Raw genomic sequence first — 22,473 nt, forward strand, 5'->3', positions numbered from 1 at the left:
GAGAGACAGGACTATAAAATCAAAAAACAACAACAACAAAAACCCAAATCCATTTGCTGTTGAGTTGATTCTGACTCGTAGCGACCCTATAGGACAGAGCAGAAGTGCCCTATAGGGTTTACAAGGCTGTAAATCTTTACAGAAGAAGACTGCCACACCTTTTTCCAGAGAAGTTGCTGGTAGGTTCAAACCGTTGACCTTCTGGTTAGCAGCTGAGCACTTACCCGCTGTACCACCAGGATTCCACTAGAACCAATAAATTCAATTTATACCACATTACTTCCTAAGGAAGTTTTATTGCTCTTCATTTTAGTGTCCTCATTTATATAAATCTATTAAAAATAATCAAAACGAAACATTCCTTGATTTTGCTAATAATTGCACAAACTCAAATCAAAATAACTATGAGTTAACATAATACACATATTAAATTGGTACAAAATAAAAAATAAATGTGAAAACCTGTCACGGATTGAATTATGTCCCTCCAAAAATGTATGTATCAGTTCGGCTGGGCCACGATTCCCGGTATCGTGTGATTTTCCTATATGTTGAAAATCCGGTCTCTATGATGTTCATGAGGGAGGATGGGTGGCAGTTGTATTAGTGAGACAGGACTCAACTTACAAGATAGGATTGTGTCTTGAGGCAATCTCTTGGGATATTAAAGAAAGAAGCAGTCAGAGAGACAAGGGGACCTCATGCCACCAAGAAAGCAGTGCTGGGAGCAGAGCGTGTTGTTTGGACCCGGGGTTCCTGTGCGAAGAAGCTCCTAGTCCGGGGAAGATTGATGAGAAGGCCGATAGAACGAGAAAGCCTTCCACTGGAGCTGACACCTTGAATTTGGACTTTTAGCCTACTTTATCGGGAAGAAATAAATTTCTTTTTGTTAAAGCCCTCTACTTGGGGTATTCCTGTTACAGCAGCACTAGATGACTAACGCAGGACCCAGTAGTGAGGAGGCTGCAGTTCAATGTATGGATTCACCGCTGATGGTTCTGTAATTTGGAAAAGTCTTTCTGCAGAAATTTGTCAAGGTAATGTAAAAGCCCTCAAAACTACCTTCAGCATAACTCATTAATCTAAATGAAAGAACTTGTGCTGAGCGAGTAAATAAAAATTAAGAAAAAAAAGGTAAAAATTTTACTCAGTTATTTATAGGCATGTTATTTACAACACTTAAGGCTTGGAAAATATCCAAAACTTTTTGAGTGGCAAATGGTTTTAGAATGTAGTATATAAACACAATGTAAAACTAAATAGACGAAAAAGCTAAAAATAAAGATTATGAACTGGAAAACTACATACAAATTTATCTTAAGTTAATCAACAGAAAATAAAAAAACAAAGCATATATAAAACGAATAAGAAGACAATTACAGTGCCTTACTTAAAGAAATTTGTTGAATTGCAAGGGGACCTGGTGGTGCAATGGTTAAGTGCTTGGCTGCTAACCAAAAGGTCAGTGGTTGAAACCCACCAGTGGCCCCACGGGAGAAAAGATCTGCTGATCTGCTCCCATAAAGATTACAGCCCAGGAAGTCCTATGGGACAGATCTACTCCATTCTGGAAGGTTGCTATAAATCAGACTTGAGTTGGCACTGTACAATAGCAAGAACAACAACACACACAAGAACTAAGAACTCAAGAGACCATCTTCAAAACAAGCTAGTTTCATTTCTTTCTCCCTGCCCAATGCCCCTTCCAGAGAAATCTTTTGGCATTTCTAGTATGCAACTTATTGGGCTTATGAGAGTTCAGAAGAAATCAAGGTGCTAATACATCCATTTGAAGGCTATGCTGAACTCTGAAATCAATACCGAACAAGAGTCTTTGAGTAAAGCCTAACTGAATTCCGATAAGGATTAAATTACATTTTAGAATTACTATGGATAGGTCTCACGGAAGAAAAGTCTTGATTAAAGGTTTTATGTGGGAAAGAAGTCCAACAGGACAGTAAACATTTCCATTATTTCAATTCGTCCAGCTATTCCAAGTATATGATTAAATATCTCTCAGATCTGTTTCCTTGTCATAAGTATAGTATAGTATCAGGCAACCAAAGAAGAAGAAGCTGGCATTCTGAGGAATCACAGAGATCGAACTCCTGGAATGGTCACTGTAAACTGAACCCACACATTTTAGAAACCCCCTGTGTAGTCAGATAAGACTTTCTTCTATCTTGTTATACACTCAAGAAAGCAAGCAAAGCATTTAAAAGTGGGAGGGGGTATTTCTGGGAGGTTAAAACTATTTTCCTCAAGTCCATGAATCTCACTGTACAATCAAGGTCTTCACACTCAGAAATATTAAATAAATCGACAAATCTCATCAAAAGGGATCTCAGAATACCATTAATTCCACCACCATTTCCTAATCAAGGTAAGTGTGCCTTATACAAACATGAATTGTCTCATATACTCTTCACAACCTTTTGGGGTAAAGACTTCACTTCCATCCACTATGCAAATAAGGAAACCAAGGCTTAGAAACTTCAAGAAACTTTCCCAAGGAGATGAAGCTTTTAAGTGACAGAGCCAAATTCAAACCCATATTCTTAGCATCATGCTGTATTATCTCCCAATATTGTCCATAGGATTCTTAGCTCATAAGATACTAAACGTGCATCACTAAAGTAGCAAGAACCAATAATCTAGTTATAAAGGGATGAATAACAGACATAAGACCTACAAAAAACACAGCAGTCTGTGGTCCCTCAGCCTGAGGACAAACAACCATCCGGAGCCTCCAGAGGCTCTGCTGACGTCACTGTTGTAGAGCTCGCTGCAATAAATAAATTCGTAGTGATGATCCCAAGCTGTTGCGAATGACAATCAGCGCAAAGACAGAGAGAGATGCAACACCTTTCAGTTGAAAACAAAGATTACAAGTATTGATATCTGAAATATTCTCATTTCCTAAACAGGTTAGCTTTTGCTTACTAGATTTTCTGTCTAAATGCTCCTTCCATGGAGATTCCAGGTCAACAGGACACCACCTTGTTCATGTTTTGGGCAAACTAAAAATGTGTGGCATCTGTACAGAATATGGGACTAGGACTGTGAACAACTGGATACAACCCTGGCTGTGACACTAAAGAGACACTTTTTTTTTTTTTTTAAATAATTTTTATTGTGCTTTAAGTGAAAGTTTACAAATCAAGTCAGTCTGTCACATATAAGCTTATATACACCTTACTCCATACTCCCACTTACTCTCCCCCTAATGAGTCAGCCTACTCCCTCCTTCCAGTCTCTCCTTTTGTGACGATTTTGCCAGTTTCTAACCCTCCCTACCCTCCTACCTCCCCTCCAAACAGGAGATGCCAACACAGTCTCAAGTGTCCACCTGATACAAGTAGCTCACTCTTTGTCAGCATCTCTCTCCAACCCATTGTCCAGTCCCTTCCATGTCTGATGAGTTGTCTTCGGGAATGGTTCCTGTCCTGGGCCAACAGAAGGTTTGGGGACCATGACCACCGGGATTCCTCTAGTCTCAGTCAGACCATTAAGTCTGGCCTTTTTATGAGAATTTGGGGTCTGCATCCCACTATTCTCCTGCTCCCTCAGGGGTTTTCTGTTGTGCTCCCTGCCAGGGCAGTCATCAGTTGTGGTCGGGCACCATCTAGTTCTTCTGGTCTCAGGATGAAGTAAGTCTCTGGTTCATGTGGCCCTTTCTGTCTCTCAGGCTCATAGTTATCATGTGACCTTGGTGTTCTTCATTCTTGTTTGATCCAGGTGGGTTGAGACCAATTGATGCATCTTAGATGGTCACTTGTTAGCATTTAAGACCCCAGATGCCACATTTCAAAGTGGGATGCAGAATGTTTTCATAATAGAATTATTTTGCCAATTGACTTAGAAGCTCCCTTAAGCCATAGTCCCCAAACCCCCACCCTTGCTCCGCTGACCTTCGAAGCATTCAGTTTATCCCAGAAACTTCTTTGCTTTTGGTCCAGTCCAGTTGACCTGACCTTCCGTGTATTGAGTATTGTCCTTCCCTTCACCTAAAGTAGTTCTTATCTACTAACTAATCAGTAAATAACCCTCTCCCACCCTCCCTCCCCCCTCGTAACCACAAAAGTATGTGTTCTTCTCAGTTTATACTATTTCTCAAGATCTTATAATAGTGGTCTTATACAATATTTGTCATTTTGCCTCTGACTAATTTCACTCAGCATAATGCCTTCCAGGTTCCTCCATGTTATGAAATGTTTCAGAGATTCGTCACTGTTCTTTATCGATGCGTAGTATTCCATTGTGTGAATATACCATAATTTATTTAACCATTCATCCGTTGATGGATACCTTGGTTGCTTCCAGTTTTTGCTATTGTAAACAGAGCTGCAATAAACATGGGTGTGCATATATGTTTGTGTCAAGGCTCTTATTTCTCTAGGGTATATTCCCAGGAGTGGGATTTCTGGGTTGTATGGTAGTTCTATTTCTAACTTTTTAAGAAAACGCCAGATAGATTTCCAAAGTGGTTGTACCATTTTACATTCCCACCAGCAGTGTATGAGAATTCCAGTCTCTCCACAGCCTCTCCAACATTTATTATTTGGTGTTTTTTGGATTAATGCCAGCCTTGTTGGAGTGAGATGGAATCTCATCGTAGTTTTAATTTGCATTTCTCTAATGGCTAATGATCGAGAGCATTTTCTCATGTATCTGTTAGGTGCCTGAATATCTTCTTTAGTGAAGTGCGTGTTCATATCCTTTGCCCAATTTTTGATTGGGTTGTTTGTCTTTTTGTGGTTGAGTTTTAAGAGAATCATATAGATTTTAGAGATCAAGCACTGGTTGTAGACGTCATAGCTGAAAATTCTTTCCCAATCTGTAGATGGTCTTTTTACTCTTTTGGTGAAGTCTTTAGATGAGCATAGGTGTTTGATTTTTAGGAGCTCCCAGTTATCTGGTTTCTCTTTGTCATTTTTGGTAATGTTTTATATTCTGTTTATGCCTTGTATTAGGGCTCCTAACGTTGTCCCTATTTTTTCTTCCATCATCTTTATCTTTATGTTTAGATCTTTGATCCACTTGGAGTTAGTTTTTGTGCATGGTGTGAGGTATGGGTCCTGTTTCATTTTTTTGCAAATGGATATCCAGTTATGCCAGCACCATTTGTTAAAAAGACTATCTTTTCCCCAATTAACTGACACTGGGCCTTTGTCAAACATCAGCTGCTCATATGTGGATGGATTTATATCTGGGTTCTCAATTCTGTTCCACTGGTCTATGTGTCTGTTGTTGTACCAGCACCAGGCTGTTTTGACTACCGTGGCTAAAATCAGGTAGAGTGAGGCCTCCCACTTTCTTCTTCTTTTTCAGTAATGCTTTACTTATCTGGGGCTTCTTTCCCTTCCATATGAAGTTAGTGATTTGTTTCTCCATCACATGAAAAAATGTCATTGGAATTTGGATCGGAAGTGCATTGTACGTATAGATGGCTTTTGGTAGAATAGACATTTTTACTATGTTAAGTCTTCCTATTCATGAGCAAGATATGTTTTTCCACTTATGTAGGTTTTTAGGTCCTTTTTAGTTTCTTGCAGTAGTACTTTGTAGTGTTCTTTGTATAGGTCTTGTACCTCTTTGGTAAGATTTATTCCTAAGTATTTTATCTTCTTGGGGGCTACTGTGAATGGTATGGATTTGGTGATTTCCTCTTCGATGTTCTTTTTGTTGATGTAGAGGAATCCAAGTGATTTTTGTATGTTTATCTTATAACCTGAGACTCTGCCAAACTCTTCTATTAGTTTCAGTAGTTTTCTGGAGGATTCCTTAGGGTTTTCTGCGTATAAGATCATGTCATCTGCAAATAGAGATAATTTTACTTCCTCCTTGCCAATCCGGATGCCCTTTATTTCCTTGTCTAGCCTAATTGCTCTGGCTAGGACCTCTAGTACAATGTTGAATAAGAGCAGTGATAAAGGGCATCCTTGTCTGGTTCCCGTTCTGAAGGGAAATGCTCTCAGGCTCTCTACATTTAGGGTGATGTTGGCTGTTGGCTTTGTATAGATGCCCTTTATTATGTTGAGGAATTTTCCTTCAATTCCTATTTTGGTGAGAGTTTTTATCATAAATGGGTGTTGGACTTTGTCAAATGCCTTTTCTGCATCAATTGATAAGATCATGTGGTTTTTGTCTTTTGTTTTATTTATATGGTGGATTACATTAATGGTTTTTCTAATATTAAACCAGCCTCGCACACCTGGTATAAATCCCACTTGGTCGTGGTGGATTATTTTTTTGATACGTTGTTGAATTCTATTGGCTAGAATTTTGTTGAGGATTTTTGCATCTATGTTCATGAGGGATATAGGTCTGTAATTTTCTTTTTTTGTGATGTCTTTACCTGGTTTTGGTATCAGGGATATGGTGGCTTCATAGAATGAGTTAGGTAGTATTCCGTCCTTTTCTATGCTTTGAAATATCTTTAGTAGTGGTGGTGTTAACTCTTCTCTGAAAGTTTGGTAGAACTCTGCAGTGAAGCCGTCCAGGCCAGGGCTTTTTTTTTTTGATTACCTTTTCAATCTCTTTTTTTGTTATGGGTCTATTTAGTTGTTCTACTTCTGATTGTGTTAGTTCAGGTAGGTAGTGTTTTTCCAGGAATTCATCCATTTCTTCTAGGTTTGCAAATTTGTTAGAGTACAATTTTTCGTAATAATCTGATATGATTCTTTTAATTTCAGTTGGGTCTGTTGTGATGTGGCCCATCTCGTTTCTTATTCGGGTTATTTGTTTCCTTTCCTATATTTCTTTAGTCAGTCTGGCCAATGGTTTATCAATTTTGTTAATTTTTTCAAAGAATCAGCTTTTGGCTTTGTTAATTCTTTCAATCGTTTTTCCGTTCTCTAATTCATTTAGTTCAGCTCTAATTTTTATTATTTGTTTTCTTCTGGTGCCTGATGGATTCTTCTGTTGCTCGCTTTCTATTTGTTCAAGTTGTAGGGACAGTTCTCTGATTTGGGCTCTTTCTTCTTTATGTATGTGTGCATTTATCAATATAAATTGACCTCTGAGCACTGCTTTTGCTGTGTCCCAGAGGTTTTGATAGGAAGTGTTTTCATTCTCGTTACATTCTGTGAATTTCTTTATTCCCTACTTAATGTCACCTATAACCCAATCTTTTTTCAGCAGGGTTTTGTTCAGTTTCCAAGTATTTGATTTCTTTTCCCTAATTTTTCTGTTATTGATTTCCACTTTTATGGCCTTGTGGTCTGAGAAGATGCTTTGTAATATTTTGATGTTTTGGATTCTTCAAAGGTTTGTTTTATGACCTAATATGTGGTCTATTCTAGAGAATGTTCCATGTGCGCTAGAAAAAAAAGTATACTTTGCAGCTGTTGGGTGGAGTGTTATGTATAAGTCTATGAGGTCAAGTTGGTTGATTGTAGCAATTAGGTCTTCCGTGTCTCTATTGAGCTTCTTACTGGATGTCCTGTCCTTCTCCGAAAGTGGTGTGTTGAAGTCTCCTACTATAATTGTGGAGGTGTCTATCTCACTTTTCAGTTCTGTTAAAGTTTGTTTTATGTATCTTGCAGCCCTGTCACTGGGTGCATAAATATTTAATATGGTTATATCTTCCTGGTCTATTGTCCCTTTAATCATTATGTAGTGTCCTTTTTTATCCTTTGTGGTGGATTTAACTTTAAAGTCTATTTTGTCAGAAATTAATATTGCTACTCCTGCTCTTTTTTGCTTGTTGTTTGCTTGATATATTTTTTTCCATCCTTTGAGTTTTAGTTTGTTTGTGTCTCTAAGTCTAAGGTGTGTCTCTTGTAGGCAGCATATAGACGGATCGTGTTTGTTTATCCAGTCTGAGACTCTCTTCTGTTTCTTTATTGGTGCATTTAGTCCATTTATAATCAGTGTAATTATAGATAAGTATGTGTCTAGTGCTGTCATTTTGATGCCTTTTTGTGTGTGTTGTTGACAATTTCATTTTTCCACTTACTTTTTTGTGCTGAGACGTTTTTCTTTGTAAATTGTGTGTTCCTCATTTTCATAGTAGTTGACCTTACGTTTGCTGAGTCGTTAAGTTTTTCTTGGTTTTTATTTTGAGTTATGGAGTTGTTATACCTCTTTGTGGTTACCTTAATATTTACCCCTATTTTTCTAAGTAAAAACCTAACTTGTATCGTCCTATATCGCCTTGTTTCCCTTAAAGAGACACTCTTAAGGAGAGGAGAGTTAGGTAAATGATTTTAAGATTTTTTTTCTAGCTCCATAGTTCTGTGGCCGTATAATGTCATGATGTGTGTTGAAGTTGCCATTGGGGAGAAAAATGAAAATGCACCTCGACCTAAAAGATGCAAAACAATATTAAATCATACAAAGCCTTAATCTTGAAGAAATTTCAGATCTGTGCTGCAGACCTCGTGGCTGCAGAGTTTCAGAGATGTCAGTTACTGGAAGAAACCAATGACGCCAGAAACTTCTGCAGTAAGGTTGGATCTTGGGGATCTGCAGGGCTATGTATAGTTTCCCATATCTTGCACCCAAGGCTTCTTGGATGTTTAAATGCATAGGTGCTGATGGCTAAAACGTTCTTTTTTTTTTTTTTTTTGTGGGTTTGCAAAGAAGTACTACTTTTTTTCCCCTAACTAGTGTGAAATCAAAAACCAAAAAACAAACCTGTTGCCCTTGAGCCTATTCCGACTCATAGCAACCCTAAAGCGACCCTACAAGACAGAGTAGAAATGCCCCGTAGAGTTTCCAAAGAGTGGCTGGTGGATTCAAACTGCCAACCTTTTGGTTAGCATCCATAGCACTTAACCACTGTGCCACCAGGGCTCCCACCAGTGTTAAATAGAGAGATTAAAATCATACAGAAGGATAGAAAAAATATTTAGGTTAAAAAAAAAGTTTGTGCTCATTTTTCACATTTCTCTATCATAAGATAATTTAATGCATAGATTAGGTAACCTTGTAAAAAAGTGGAGGTAATGTAACTATGAGTATTTTTTTTAGAGTCACACAGCTATGTTATTAAAACACAGTTGTGTTATTTCAAAAACGGAAAACACGTATTAGCTCAGCCAGCATTACTACTCACTTCCCTTCATGTTATGTTACGTGAGGTGCTATTGAATCAGTTCTGACTCATAGAGATCCTATGTGCAACAGAACAAAACACAGCCCGGTCCTGAGCCATCCTTACAATCGTTACTTCTGAGTGCCTTCCAACCTGAGGCTCATCTTCTGGCACCAGATCGGTTAATGTTCCGCTGCTACTCACAAGGTTTTCACTGGCCAATTTTTTTCAGAAGTAGACCGCCAGGTCCTTCTTCTTACTCTGTTTTAGTCTGGAAGCTCGGCTGAAACCTGTCCACCATGGGTGACCCTACCGGTATTTGAAATCCCAGTGGCATAACTTCCAGCATCATAGTAACACAGAAGCCATCACAGTGCAACAAACTGACAGACATGACAATTCCCTTTAAGGTGCTCTATATGAAGTGTTTCTCTGTTTGCATCATAGAAAACCTGCTGGGGAATGGAAGGTAAGAAATATCCTGGGTAGCATAAGGGGTGATTCAAAGGCCCAAGAGTTTGAAAGAACATTGATGAGTCCAGAGGGCCTGCAAAGCTTCCCTAAAAGCATTGGGAACTCCAAATGTAGGGTGAGGCTTAATAACGGGAAGTGCAACTCTGCTACTTAGGAAGCCTTCTGATACTTTGGGAAGAAACATGCTAGCTTGTAAGTATACCCTTCAAAGTCATAGGAACAGGATCTTCCCAGCAGACCACCAATTGAATGGTAGCCCCATCCCAATGCACCTTTCTGACCTCATATGAGCAGGGGATAGAAAGAAGGAATAATTTAAGACACGCCTATTCACGTCACATACATGTTTTCTATGGTCAGGGGAGGAATAAAGATCGGATGTTTACATTCCAGCTGGAGTGATTGGCTTTTTGCTAACAACGTCCCTTTTACCAAGCATTTGAGGAACAAAACCAGACTTACAATGTAGCAGGGCTCACAGTACGCTTTCTTTTCCACGGCATAGAAAGGCTGCCCCCGGAGCTTGTTGTTACAGATGATGCAGGTAAAACAATCCACGTGGAAGACCTGATCCATGGCAGTACAGCCTGTACCTTCCCCAACCACGTTTTCCCCACAGCGAGCACAGCGGCCTGAAAGAAAAAGGGATTGGTTGTTAGGAAAAACTCTAGTCCTTCGAATGAAGCCAACATGGGTGAGACAGCAGATTCATCATGTCAGCAGCAGCGATGGAACCACCACTGCCATCGCCACCACTGACGCTATCACCAGCATAGCCGCCACTATTCTTTCTTTGTAAAAGGGTCCCTGGGTGGTGTAAATGGTTATATGCTTGGCTGTTAACCAAAAGGTTGGGGGTTCAAGTCCACCCAGTGATGCTGCAAAAGAAAGTCCAGGCGATCAGTTTCCACAAGATTACAGTAACTGAAAATCCTATATAGTGCAGCTCTACTCTGACACACATGGGTCACCATGAGTAGGAACTGACTGGATGGCAACGGATTTATCATTTGTAAAGGACTCCCGGTGTGGTGCAATTGGTTAAAATGCTGGGTTGTTAACCAAAAGATTGGTGGTTCTGATCCACTCAGCAGCACCTTGGAAGAAAGAACTGGTGACCTACTTTCACGTAAAAACCAGTCACTGGAAACCCTACAGAGCCCAGTTCTACTCTGACACACATGGGGTCTCCATGAGTCGAAGAGACTCAGGGGCAACCTGTAGTTTTTCAATCCTTTGTAAGGCTGGCATGATGGGGATTTGTACATCAATCAGTGAGGAAATTAACCCTCCCAGCCCAAAGTTCCACAAAAAGTAACTGAGTTAAGCTCAGGTTTCCTAATTTGGAGTCTAGTGCTCATTCTACCCCCTCTGCCTCTAATCTCACAGGGAAGTGTAAAAGGACCATGCCTCAGGATGCTAGGAGTGCAGAGCATGCTCTACAAACAGTCTAGGAGAGCCTTTCCTGTGGAAAGTCTATGCATCCAGTTAGACTGTGAGGGAGCGGGGTCCAAACTCAAACTTTAATCCCCTTCACAAAACCCCTGTTTGTAAAACCTCTGCTGTAGCCCTCAAGGGCAGGCAGAACACAAGGCAGCCCCTTTTATTTTCAAGACAGCTTTGGCTGTAGAAAGTTCTTTCCCACATTTAACCAAAAAAATGCCTCCTCACTCTAACTGCTACCCAATAGTTCTACTTATGTCTTTGTGGCCTCACAGATCAACTCTTACCTCTCTTGGACTCGATGACCTTTAAGATATTAGAATTAGGTTATCACTGCCTCCGGAATGGTTCTTAGTTGGAACATCCCTAAATTCTGCACCTATTTTGTGTACTGTAGGGTTCTGAGCCCCTCATAGACCTGATTGTCATCGTCCAGCCCAGCGTTCCACAAACTTCCAGTATTTTTAGATCAGTTAACAGGGCATCTGGTCTATATATGGATATCAGATTTAGGTTTAAAAAATTCCAAATGATAACAATAAAATTTAATAGAAATATTTACATCAGTGAGAGGCATGACGCTAGTTGCAATCTTCACCAAAATATCTGTATCTGGCTCAACATTCAGTTTCCCTTCTTATTCTTTATTTCAACTAAGTTAGAAAATCCTAATATGTAATTACAGATCACTGGGAACATCAATAAGAATTTTCAGGTTTTTACTGATAAGTTATAGCAAACATAATGCTTCATGTATATTAGGCATTTACGGTGTGATGGATCACTTTTGTGTGTCCTTTCTCACTGTGGTCTTGTAACTCCAGCCCAAGTGACTGGGTAGGACTGTGCAAATAAGGTAATTGTGGCCCACCAAGGGAACTGGTTACTGGGCTTGAATTGAGTCATTCCAGAGGTGAGGAGGGGATCTCATCATCACCAAGAAATAATAGCCAGGATTAGAGCGCATCATTTGGATGTGGGAATCCCCGTACTGAGAAGCTCCCGGAACCAAGAGAGAGAACATGAATGAAAGCTGTAACGCTGAGGATAGTGGGAAGTGGTGACAGAGAAATGGAGGCAGGAGAGGCCAAAAGGAGATACTGGCAGGAGAGGTGTGGTGGGCTTCTTGGCCCACTAAGTGAGAAAGCTGAGTGTCTTTGGGTAGGAGGCTTGCCGGCAGAGTGGGGTGCCTCTGGTCACATATCGGCAGAGCTAAAAGAACTTTGTAGTACTTGCCTGAGCAGGTTAGAAGCTGAGGAGCCAGAGAGGGTGTGCTTGTGAGCATGGCTGGGAAGAGGCTGTCCTGATGGACAAACTGTATCATGTGCATTCCTCAAACTAAATTGTAACCTGTTACTTCCCTGATAAATCCCATAACCATGAGTATTATCTGTGAGTTCTGTGTGGCCATTGCAATGAATTACTGGACCCAGCAGAGAAGTAGAGAGTACCATGGGAGGAACGGTTGGTGTCAGAATTGGCAAAGATGGCAGAGACAGAAGGCATGTCTGACCTCCACCTCATAGGAATCAGCCTTGAGCTATTGATCTTGATCCTCCTTCCCTGTTGTGAAGAGAGAGGTGGTCAGACGCTGCCCCCCATGCCATTTTTATAGCATTGTTCTTGGTGCTTTATATGTATTAACTTATTTAATATTCACAAGAACGCTATGAGGTAGGTACTGTTATTATTCCATTTTACAGTTGAAGGAAGTAAGTCATAAAGTGGTTAAGTCACTTCAAACTCACGGAGTCTAGCTTCAGCACCCATGCTCTCAGCTACTACATTATATTTTTTCTTACTAGTTTTGTGCATCAAGATTGAACACAGATCTAGCATCACATAGAGATTTCTCACTGAAGGCTGCCTTTCAGCACTCCATCACGCTGGACTGACAACCATTTCACACTCAAATACGAGAAGGCTAAATGTTTCAATTTGGAAGAAAAGAGGCAAATATATTCCAAATTGTCTCTGGTTGCATTTGGCCCTGGAAATTATTTCCTTATATTCTGTCGCAGGATTTGGTAAGTCTTTAAAGTATGGCCCAAATCATACATTATTAATTTCTTTCTATAAGGAGTAAGAAATATCAAATGCTCTTAGAAATTGAGCTGTTTCTACAAAGCTGATACTATCATGAAGTCTTAATATCATATCCTTGTCATTTGATAAAATAATTTTGTATAATATTTCTAATAAACTTTGTGGTTGGTTTTATAGGCTACTAACAACCAAGCAACCAACGACAACAAATCCAAGAGTTAACTTGTACCTGTTGTTATTATAAGATGTATAACTTGGAATGATGACTTCAACATTTTGGACATCCCCACCTTTAGTAACAAAATTGTTATTTCATATGACATTATTTTTATGATTATTCTGGGGGGGGGGAACTCAATTGGTTTGCTGTAAGGTTCTCCGTGCTATGCTTGACAATGATGCTAAAATTCTGAGAATTGATGCCGCCACTTGACAATGTTTCATAACAGAAAACACATTGAGAACTGGGGCAACTGGATAACCAATCCATGTTGTTGTTTGTTAGATGTCATCAAGTCGGTTCCCACTCATAGCGACCGTATGTACAACAGAACAAAACACTGCTTAGTCCTGAGCCATCCTCACAATCATTGCTGTGTTTGAGCCCATTGTTGCAGCCACTGTGTCGGTCTATCTTATTGAACATCTCCCTCTTTTTCACTGACCCTCTACTTTACCAAGCATGATGTTCTTCTCCAGGAATTGGGCCCTCCTGATAACATGTCCAAAGTACATGAGATGAAGTCTCGCCATCCTTGCTTCAAAAAGCATTCTGGTTGTACTTCTTCCAAGATAGATTTGTTCGTTCTCCTGAGAGTCCACTGTACATTCAATATTCTTCGCCAACACCATAATTCAAAGGCATCAATTTTTCTTCAATCTTCTTTATTCACTGTCCAGCTTTCTCATGTACATTAGGCAACTGAAAATACCATGATTTGGGTCAGGCGCACCTTAATCCTCACCGTGACATCTTTGTTTCTTAACATTTTAAAGAGGTCTTCTGCAGCATATTTGCCCAATGTAATCCATAAAATGTAATTTTTAAAGATTCATCATCATACTTATTATTCAAATGTGTTGTGTTTCAACTTCTTGTACAAAATCATCATATTCATATCACCATATACAGATTCACTTCTCATAGTCATATTGGAATTTATTTCACTAAATTTTACATTTTAATGTCATGAAATAGTTTCATGGTATTATCTTTATTATCATTATTATTTTTTGCCTTCAATGAATCATATTCACCTTGCAGATCTTTTTGGTGAAGAACTAATGCAATACAATAGTGATACGAAAAAACGCAAGTTTAGCAGCAGAAGTAAAATATACAAATGATGTGAAAACACTCTGAGCTGAATGCACTGTTACTGAACATTGGCTAAAACACACCAATCACCACAGGTATTGTCGTACTTGTGCTGCCTTTAAGAACACAATGATTATTAAAAGCACGCTGGATTCTTTTGAAAGTTATAATTTTACATTTCAAATGTTTTAAATGCAAGTCATGAAATAAGCAAAAAGTTATTACTCTTTCCCTTTCTAAACTTCAAAGAGGACCAGGGAATACTAATGATCTGGGGCCCACACTCTGTGAAAAAAGAGTTCTCACCAAATGTTATCAACAACTTGTCATGGTGGTCTACTAGGCAGCTTAGAGGTAGCAGTTTTGACCCTGACCATGGATGCCCAAAGTTTAATATCTGGAACCCAAAAGCCTAAGCCTACGTGATCTATGGACAGGCTGATAGCTACCCATGAGCATCTGGGAGTGAACTTCAATTACTGATTAGAAAAAGAAAGGCTGGAGTAGAGCCTTAAAGGTCAGGCTGAAAGGACAATCCTTGAGATTTTTACCTATTCAATAGACAATCCAAGTACCTACTATTCATCCAATACTATGTTCTGCTTCTGTGGGATATACAGGAACGAATTAGATAAAGATCACTGCCTGTCACAGTCATTACAAAAGTACACACAAGCAACAATCCCAGGACAAAATATGCAAAGGAACATATGAGAAGGTGCCACAGAAATGTGCAAAGAACACATCTCAAAGGGCTCAAGAAAGGTTTTGTAGAGAAAGAGGCATTTCAGGCCAATCTTAAAGGATGGAATTTCAACAAGCAGCGATAGAAGAGAGAAAAACATTTTAGTTCCTCCAAAGAAGGAATTTTTTTGGTGGCTTATTGGATCCTAAAACTCCGCACTGATTTAGTATGGGCAAAACAAGGTTTTGTCTGCTCAGCTATGAAAGCAGATGGACTATATTTCTAAGGGACAAACTTCTCCTTTAGTTTTTGGGGAATATTCTTCCATAGCAGGTCAGATGAATGTGCTGGACCCAGACACAACTAGATCTGCTGCCTCCCGTGTAATTTTCCTATTCTTGGAAGAAATCAGGGACACTAGCCTTGAGGGCAGTCAGTCTGGCACCTTTAAAATCACAAGCACAGACAAACAGTGAAGAACAAAAAATAAAAATAGCCTTACACTTGAGCAGGACAGAAAAGGTGCCCGAATGTTCCCTTTTCACATTAAACAAAAATTTACAAACTCTGTCTTGTAGGGAGGCGTTCAGAATGGAAAGAAACCCACTCAGGCATAACACATCCTTGCCTGGAGAGGGCCTTACACCACACACCATTAAAAGCACACCATGATCTTAGCGCCTGTCTTGTTAAGACAAGTATCTCTGCACTGTCAAACAAGAAAACCCAGGGGAACGGTAGGACATTGCAAGGCATCAGAACACAAAGGAAACATAGTGGATCAGAGGCCTGTAGGAAGCTGAAGCTCAGACCCAGGATCTTGTTGGCAATACTTAGCTCTGTCCGATGACAGAGGAATGGACAACTTGGGGAGGATTTCATCAAGGAGTTAAGATTCTTGGTGCACAAAAGAAGAGCTTGTGTGTGCGTATGCCTGCGTGTCTCTCTCTCTCCTTCCCCTGACTGTGAGGTCAGCCATGGCTTCCTCTTATCTCGCCCCCACCCCCGCCATATCTGCAGCAATCTCTGTGGTGTGTCTGAAGCCCTATCCTTCCATCACATGCCCAGCCCCTGAATCGGGCTTCCTTATCTCTCACTGGGCTATTGCAATGGGTTCCTGGTTATTCCCCTATCTCTGATTTACCCCCTCTTACAAATGGAAAGGTTTTATGGCTGTCTTCACACTTGAGCCAAGTATGGGAGGACAGGCAGAACTTGGACAAGTCATTTTTAGGAATTTCATGGGAGGCGGATGACATTGCAGGCAAAGCAACAGGTTGAGCAAGGGAGGAAGGGTATGGGGTAGCGGCATTCTTCTGTATTGGTTCCAGTTTTCTGTTTTGGTAATGTGAGTTTATTCCCTTTCTAATGCAAAGATATATATTTTTTTATTTAAAATTGTTTTTCCTGTACCATTGAAGCATTAATAGAATAGACCATAGGCCCTCTTTTGCAAATACCACTTGTTTTGGAGGTGGTAATTAAAGAAGGTCCATAGCCATTTTGAGAGATGGTGCCACGGTGATCAGGGGTACCATACTCCCAAACTTGCACGTTAGTCAAGATCAAATGTAAAATAGTAAATTTATGCAGACATCAAGCCCAGTCACATTTTTCTTCATGTTCTCTTTGCTACTTGACTTAGAATTTCGAGGCATAGCAAAATTAATATTCTATCTTTAAATATCATAATGGATTGAAGTTCTATATGCCAATTATATGATTTATCAATGCTTTCTCATTAAGCACTTTCTATAGCATATTCTGAAAAAATTCCTGGTCAAATAGTTTCATCAATAAGGTTACATAAGGGTAGTGAAGTGATGGTCAAGTATTCTTAGAAACAAAGTCTGTTCCAATTTATTCTACATACAGCCACGGGAATTATTTTCTAAAGCACAGCTCCCATTAAGCTGATTCAGAAATTATCTTCCACTAAAGGCATAAAAAGATAATAGAATGAGTTTGTGTCCTTTATGGGACAGGCCCATATGACATCACTGAAGGTTCTAGGATGAGAGCATTTTCCAATCACCAAAGCTTTTATTTTATGGGATCCTTATAGCACTAACAAAGTCCCTGGGTAGTGCAAACAGTTAATATACTTGGCGCCTAACCAAAAGATGGGAGGTTTGAGTCTACCCAGAGGCACCTCAAAAGAAAGGCCTGGTGATTTACATCCCCCAAATCTGCCACTGAAAACACTATGGCGCACAGTTCTACTCTGAAACACATGGAGTCGCCATGAGTTGGAATCAACTCGACGGCAAGTGGTTTGGCTTGGTAGCCTTAGCACAGGTGAGAACAGACAACCCGTGCCTAAACTGCTGAGGTCGAAGGTCAGTGACTCATGATCTTACTCTAGGTTGGAATCACCCAGGAAACTTCAAACATTGTTCCCTGGGTCTGAGTTCCAGCGATTCTTACTTCATTGGTCTAGGGTGGGATGTCCTGGGATTGGAATTTTTAAAAGCTCCTCAGGCAGTCCTAATGCTCTGTAAAGGTGAGCCCCTGTTCCAGGGGTACCTATTTCTGCACTGCTTTTCAGGATAAAAACCAATGAGAATCGCCCCAACAGTTTTCATCTGCATGCAAAACAGTTCAATGACACACTGTTCAAAAATGAGTTGGCGGAAAGAAATTTTTTTCTGTAGCATCATAATACATGTTGTTTTTCACCAACAAGAATAATCTCCCAAAGCTATGTCTTTATGTCTTAGTTTGTTTCCACCTGCTGAAAACATACCAGAACAGAATTAACTAAATTTTCTCATAAAAAATACGTTGCCAGCACCCAATCAGAGAAGCTAGTTCACTTAAATTAATAAAAGCCCGACAGGCTCTTTTTTTTTTTTTTAAATAATTTTTATTGTGCTTTAAGTGAAAGTTTACAAATCAAGTCAGTCTCTCACACAAAAACCCATATACACCTTGTTACACGCTCCCAATTACTCTCCCCCTAATTTTTTAATGAGACAGCCTGCTCTGTCCTTCCACTCTCTCTTTTCGTGTCCATTTCGCCAGCTTCTAACCCCCTCCACCCTCTCATCTCCCTTCCAGGCAGGAGATGCCAACATAGTCTCAAGTGTCCACCTGATCCAAGAAGCTCACTCCTCACCAGCATCCTTCTCCAACCCATTGTCCAGTCCAATCCATGTCTGAAGAGTCGGCTTCGGGAATGGTTCCTGTCCTGGGCCAACAGAAGGTCTGGGGGCCATGACCACTGGGGTCCTTCTAGTCTCAGTCAGACCATTAAGTCTGGTCTTATGAGAATTTGGGGTCTACATCCCACTGCTCTCCTGCTCCCTCAGGGGTTCTCTGCTGTGTTCCCGGTCAGGGCAGTCATTGGCTGTAGCCAGGCACCATCTAGTTCTTCTGGTCTCAGGATGATGTAGTCGCTGGTTCGTGTGGCCCTTTCTCTCTTGGGCTCGTAATCACCTTGTGTCCTTGGTGTTCTTCATCCTCCTTTGATCCAGGTGGTTTGAGACCAACTGATGCATCTTAGATGGCTGCTTGCTAGCGTTTAAGACCCCAGACGCCACTCTTCAAAGTGGGATGCAGAATGTTTTCTTAATAGATTTTATTACGCCAATTGACTTAGATGTCCCCTGAAACCATGGTCCCCAGACCTCTAGAACAAGCTCTTTTGTGTTGTCAATGAATTTATCATCTAGCACTGCTGTATGGCCTCCGATAATACAGGATCCACAAAGAATGTCAACTGATAGCCATTTAAGCTGGGAATACATCAAACTGAGTTTCCACTATTTTCTTGGACTCTGCCTTAAAATAATATACCAACATGCAGTCTCCTATGGCTAGTACCATTTAGCTCTGAGAACACTGGAGTCTTCATTCTATCTTAATCTGGATTGCAGGACAAATCCAGTTCTTTAACTCTGCTTGTGTCATCTATACTGTCATTAGCTGCCATCCAGTCAGCCCTCAACTCTTGGAGACCCCATGTACACCAGAAAGAAACGCTGCCCGGTCCTGTGCCATCACCAGGATCAGTCGCAGATCGGGCTGTAGTGATCCACAGGCTTTCCACTGGCTGATTTTTAGAAGTAGATCACCAGACCTTTCTTGCTAGTTTATCTTAGTCTGGAAGGTCTGCTGAAACCTGTTCAGCATCATAGCAACATGCACGCCTCCACTGACAAAGGGGTGATGGCTACACATGAAGTGCATTGGCTAGGAACTGAACCTGGGTCTTCCACCACTAAACCAATACCGCTCTTCTGTATCTATCAGTATACTATAATACTTCACTATGTTATTGTTTAGATGGTCTTTACAGAGATGCTTGTGGTTTCAGGGGATGGGTAGGTGGTATGCTTTTAGGTGGCTGCTCCCCTCTCTCCTTCGCTGCCCTACACACACACACACCCACCCCTACCCCCACCCCCCCCAGGAAGAGGAGTAATGACTGCTGAGGCACTAGGATTGGTGGTAGAGGTATGGTGCTTACAGAGACAGGCAAATAAGAAACATTCTAGCCCCAAATAAAAACTGTTGTTAGTTGCTTTCGAGTGGATTCTGACTAACGGCGATCCCATGTGTACAAAGCAGAAAAGCTCCATAGGGTTTTCAAGGCTGTGATGTTTCAGAAGCTGATGGCCAGGCCTGTTTTCTGAGGTGCCTCTGAGTGGGTCTGAACCACTAACCTTTCAGCTAGCAGTTTAATGCTTAAGTGTTTGTACCACCCAGGGACTCCAAATAAAAATTAACTAATGGGAGAACAAAACCAAACCAAACAAAGCTGTCAGGGAGAGCAGTTTGGGAAGGGATGGACAAAGGCCTGGGGAATTAACCAGCTCAGATAATCTGAGTGAAGACCGAACTGACCAACCGATAATGGGATGTTACGGTGAAGTCTAACAAGAAGGCAATTCATTTACAGGTATATTTGCTTAGGCTGGACCTTTGCGGGGTCAGTGGGAAGGAAGAGCCTCACATAGGGTTGGAGTAGCAAGCATGTCTCACTGATTTGAATATACTGCAGTTGTGAAGAAAGTTGACAAAAACTGCAGAAGAAAATTATTGCGTTTTTTTCCCGCATTGCCAGGCCCTACTGCCCTAAGCACTTTACACACATGCTCATTTAATCCTACCGACCATTATTATCTATTATCCTGATTTTATAAACAAGAAACCTGAGGTTAAGTCACTCGGGCAAGATCTCAAAGGTAGAATGTGATGGGGCAGAGGCTGGAAATAAGTGGGTTTTTCTACGAATGCTTTTATTATTACTTAGTCATAGCTCTGAAGCTACCTGTATTCCCTGTGAATGAGACCATTCCTACTCCCAGGAAAAGAAAGGAAGATCAAGAGCTGGAACAGCATCACTTATTACTCCCGTGTCTCCCAGCCTGGGGATCTGCTACAGGTGGGGGAAACCAGTACTACAGGTGGGGGAAGCCAGTACTACAGGTGAGGAGCCTTCATAGCAGGTCTGGAAGTGCTGAACCTCAAACCTGGGCTTTCCATCAGGGAAGTTTAAAAAAAAAATTCTGATGCCCACACTGCACCTTCAGAGATCTTGATTCATTTGCTCTGGGGTGGCCCTGGAATAATTACTTTTAGAGGCTCTCCAGGCCATTTTAAGCTGCAACCCAAAAACCAAACCCACTGCCGTCAAGTCAATTCCAATCCATAGCGACCCTATAGGACAGGGTAGAACTGCCCCACATAGTTTCCAAGGAGCACCTGGCAGATTCGAACTGCCGACCCTTTGGTTAGCAGCCGTAGCACTTAACCACTACGCCACTAGAGTTTCCTTTTAAGGTGCAGTGGGTTTGAAAACCATTGCTTTAAAGAGAACTATGCTTGTGTGTTACACAAAGGATGGCTGGTCCTAGAGAAGTCACAGAAAGTAATAACGGCTAGTATGAAAAGACCTGATGGCTCAATGGTTAAGTGCTCAGCTGCTAATCGAAAGGTTGGAAGTTCGAACCCACCTGGTGGTTCTATGGGATAAAGATCTGGTGATCTGCTGCGGTAAAGATTACAGCCAAGGAAACCCTATGGGGCAGTTCTACTCTATCACACAGGGTCACTGTGAGCTGGAATCGACTCAGTGGCACACACCACCACCAACAAAAGACCTTGCCCTATCTAAGGAGCTACATCGCAGGAAACTGAATTCTAATACTGGCCTGACACAAGCAGTGAGGTGAGCACCATACACTCTGGCCCGAAACCTTCTCTAAACTAAATCTCATGCACATATGCAGTAGCCATGAGAGCAGCTTTCTGACAACAACCTCCATTCTCAGGGACGGCAGCAATAAAGCAAAAATAAAAAGCAAAGCATTGCCGTGTAGTTTTGGATATAATACATGGTACCTTTTAAATAAAGATATTTCCAAGATGGTACAAAGAAGTCAGAAAGAGCGGACAGTCATGCTTTATGCTTATTAGCTATGGGGCCCTCAACATGTTTCCTATATTTTCTGAGCATGAGGTTCCGTGTGTTCAAAAAAAGCAAAACAAAACAAACAAAAAATAAATAAAAAGCAACTAAGTGGATATATTCACTAGACAGGTGATCTGTCTAGCCATCCGTCAATACCCCCAAATGCACTTAATGACTATATAGTCTGTGCCAAGTAGTAATCTCTTCTGAGCCTCCAACAAGGAGATCATAATAACTGCCCTAACTATCTGACCACGAAGTTCAGTGAAGGTGATAGCCATAATGTGCCTAGCATGGGGCCCTCTTCTTTCTCCCTCTAACCATAGCAGGTGTTGGCCAATTCAAAATATCTGAATCGCTAAAGCTCATCACTCTCTAAAGATGATAATCAATGTGTGGGTACTAGTGGCAGCTGCATTTTTTTAAAAAAAATTTTATTTTCCTTTAGGTGTAAGTTTTCCCATTGGATAGTCTGTACATAAAGTGTTCCACGGTATTGGTTGCATTCCCCACAATGTGTTAGCACCTCTGCATTTCCGCCCTGGGTTCCCCATTTCCTTTCATCTGGATTTTCTGCCCCTTCCTGCTTTCTCATCTTTGCTTTTGGGCAAATGTCCTTTTGATCCTCTATAGTTGATTGTTCTAAGAAACTCATTCCTCTTGGGTGTTATTGTTTATTTTATGGGCCTTTATTTTATTGTTTGGCTAAAAGGTGATCACCTTTTTTTTAAAAGGTGATCTCCTGGAATGACTTCAATTCCAGGTCAGAAGGATTTCTTAGGGCCATAGTTTCGGGGACTCCTCCAGTCTCTTTCGGACCAGTAAGTCTGGTCTTTTTTGTGAATCTGATTTTTTGTTCTACGTTTTTTTCCCGCTGTGTCTGGGGCCCTCCCTCTGTTGTCATCCCAGTCAGAGCGGCTGGTGGTGGTAGCTGTGCACTATCTAGTTCTTCTGGGCTCAGGGTCATGTAGGCTGTGGTTCATGTGGTCCATTAGTCATTTGGATTAATTGCTCCCTTGAGTCTTTGGTTTTCTTCACTCTCCTTTGCC

At 40.9% G+C, this 22,473-nt stretch overlaps 1 protein-coding gene across 14 annotated transcripts in view; it reads right to left on the reverse strand.

Moving 5' to 3' along the window:
- LPP (LIM domain containing preferred translocation partner in lipoma) overlaps positions 1-22,473 on the reverse strand; it is a 778,646-nt gene that overhangs the window by 121,483 nt on the left and 634,690 nt on the right. For all 14 annotated transcript variants that reach the window (XM_049854166.1, XM_049903764.1, XM_049852891.1 and 11 more), the window contains one exon: positions 9,977-10,146. In XM_049854166.1, the coding sequence (XP_049710123.1) occupies positions 9,977-10,146 (170 nt within the window). The remainder of the gene's footprint in view (positions 1-9,976; positions 10,147-22,473) is intronic.

The sequence above is a fragment of the Elephas maximus genome, chromosome 1 (genome assembly GCF_024166365.1).
Source record: "Elephas maximus indicus isolate mEleMax1 chromosome 1, mEleMax1 primary haplotype, whole genome shotgun sequence".
Classification (NCBI taxonomy): Eukaryota; Metazoa; Chordata; class Mammalia; order Proboscidea; family Elephantidae; genus Elephas; species Elephas maximus.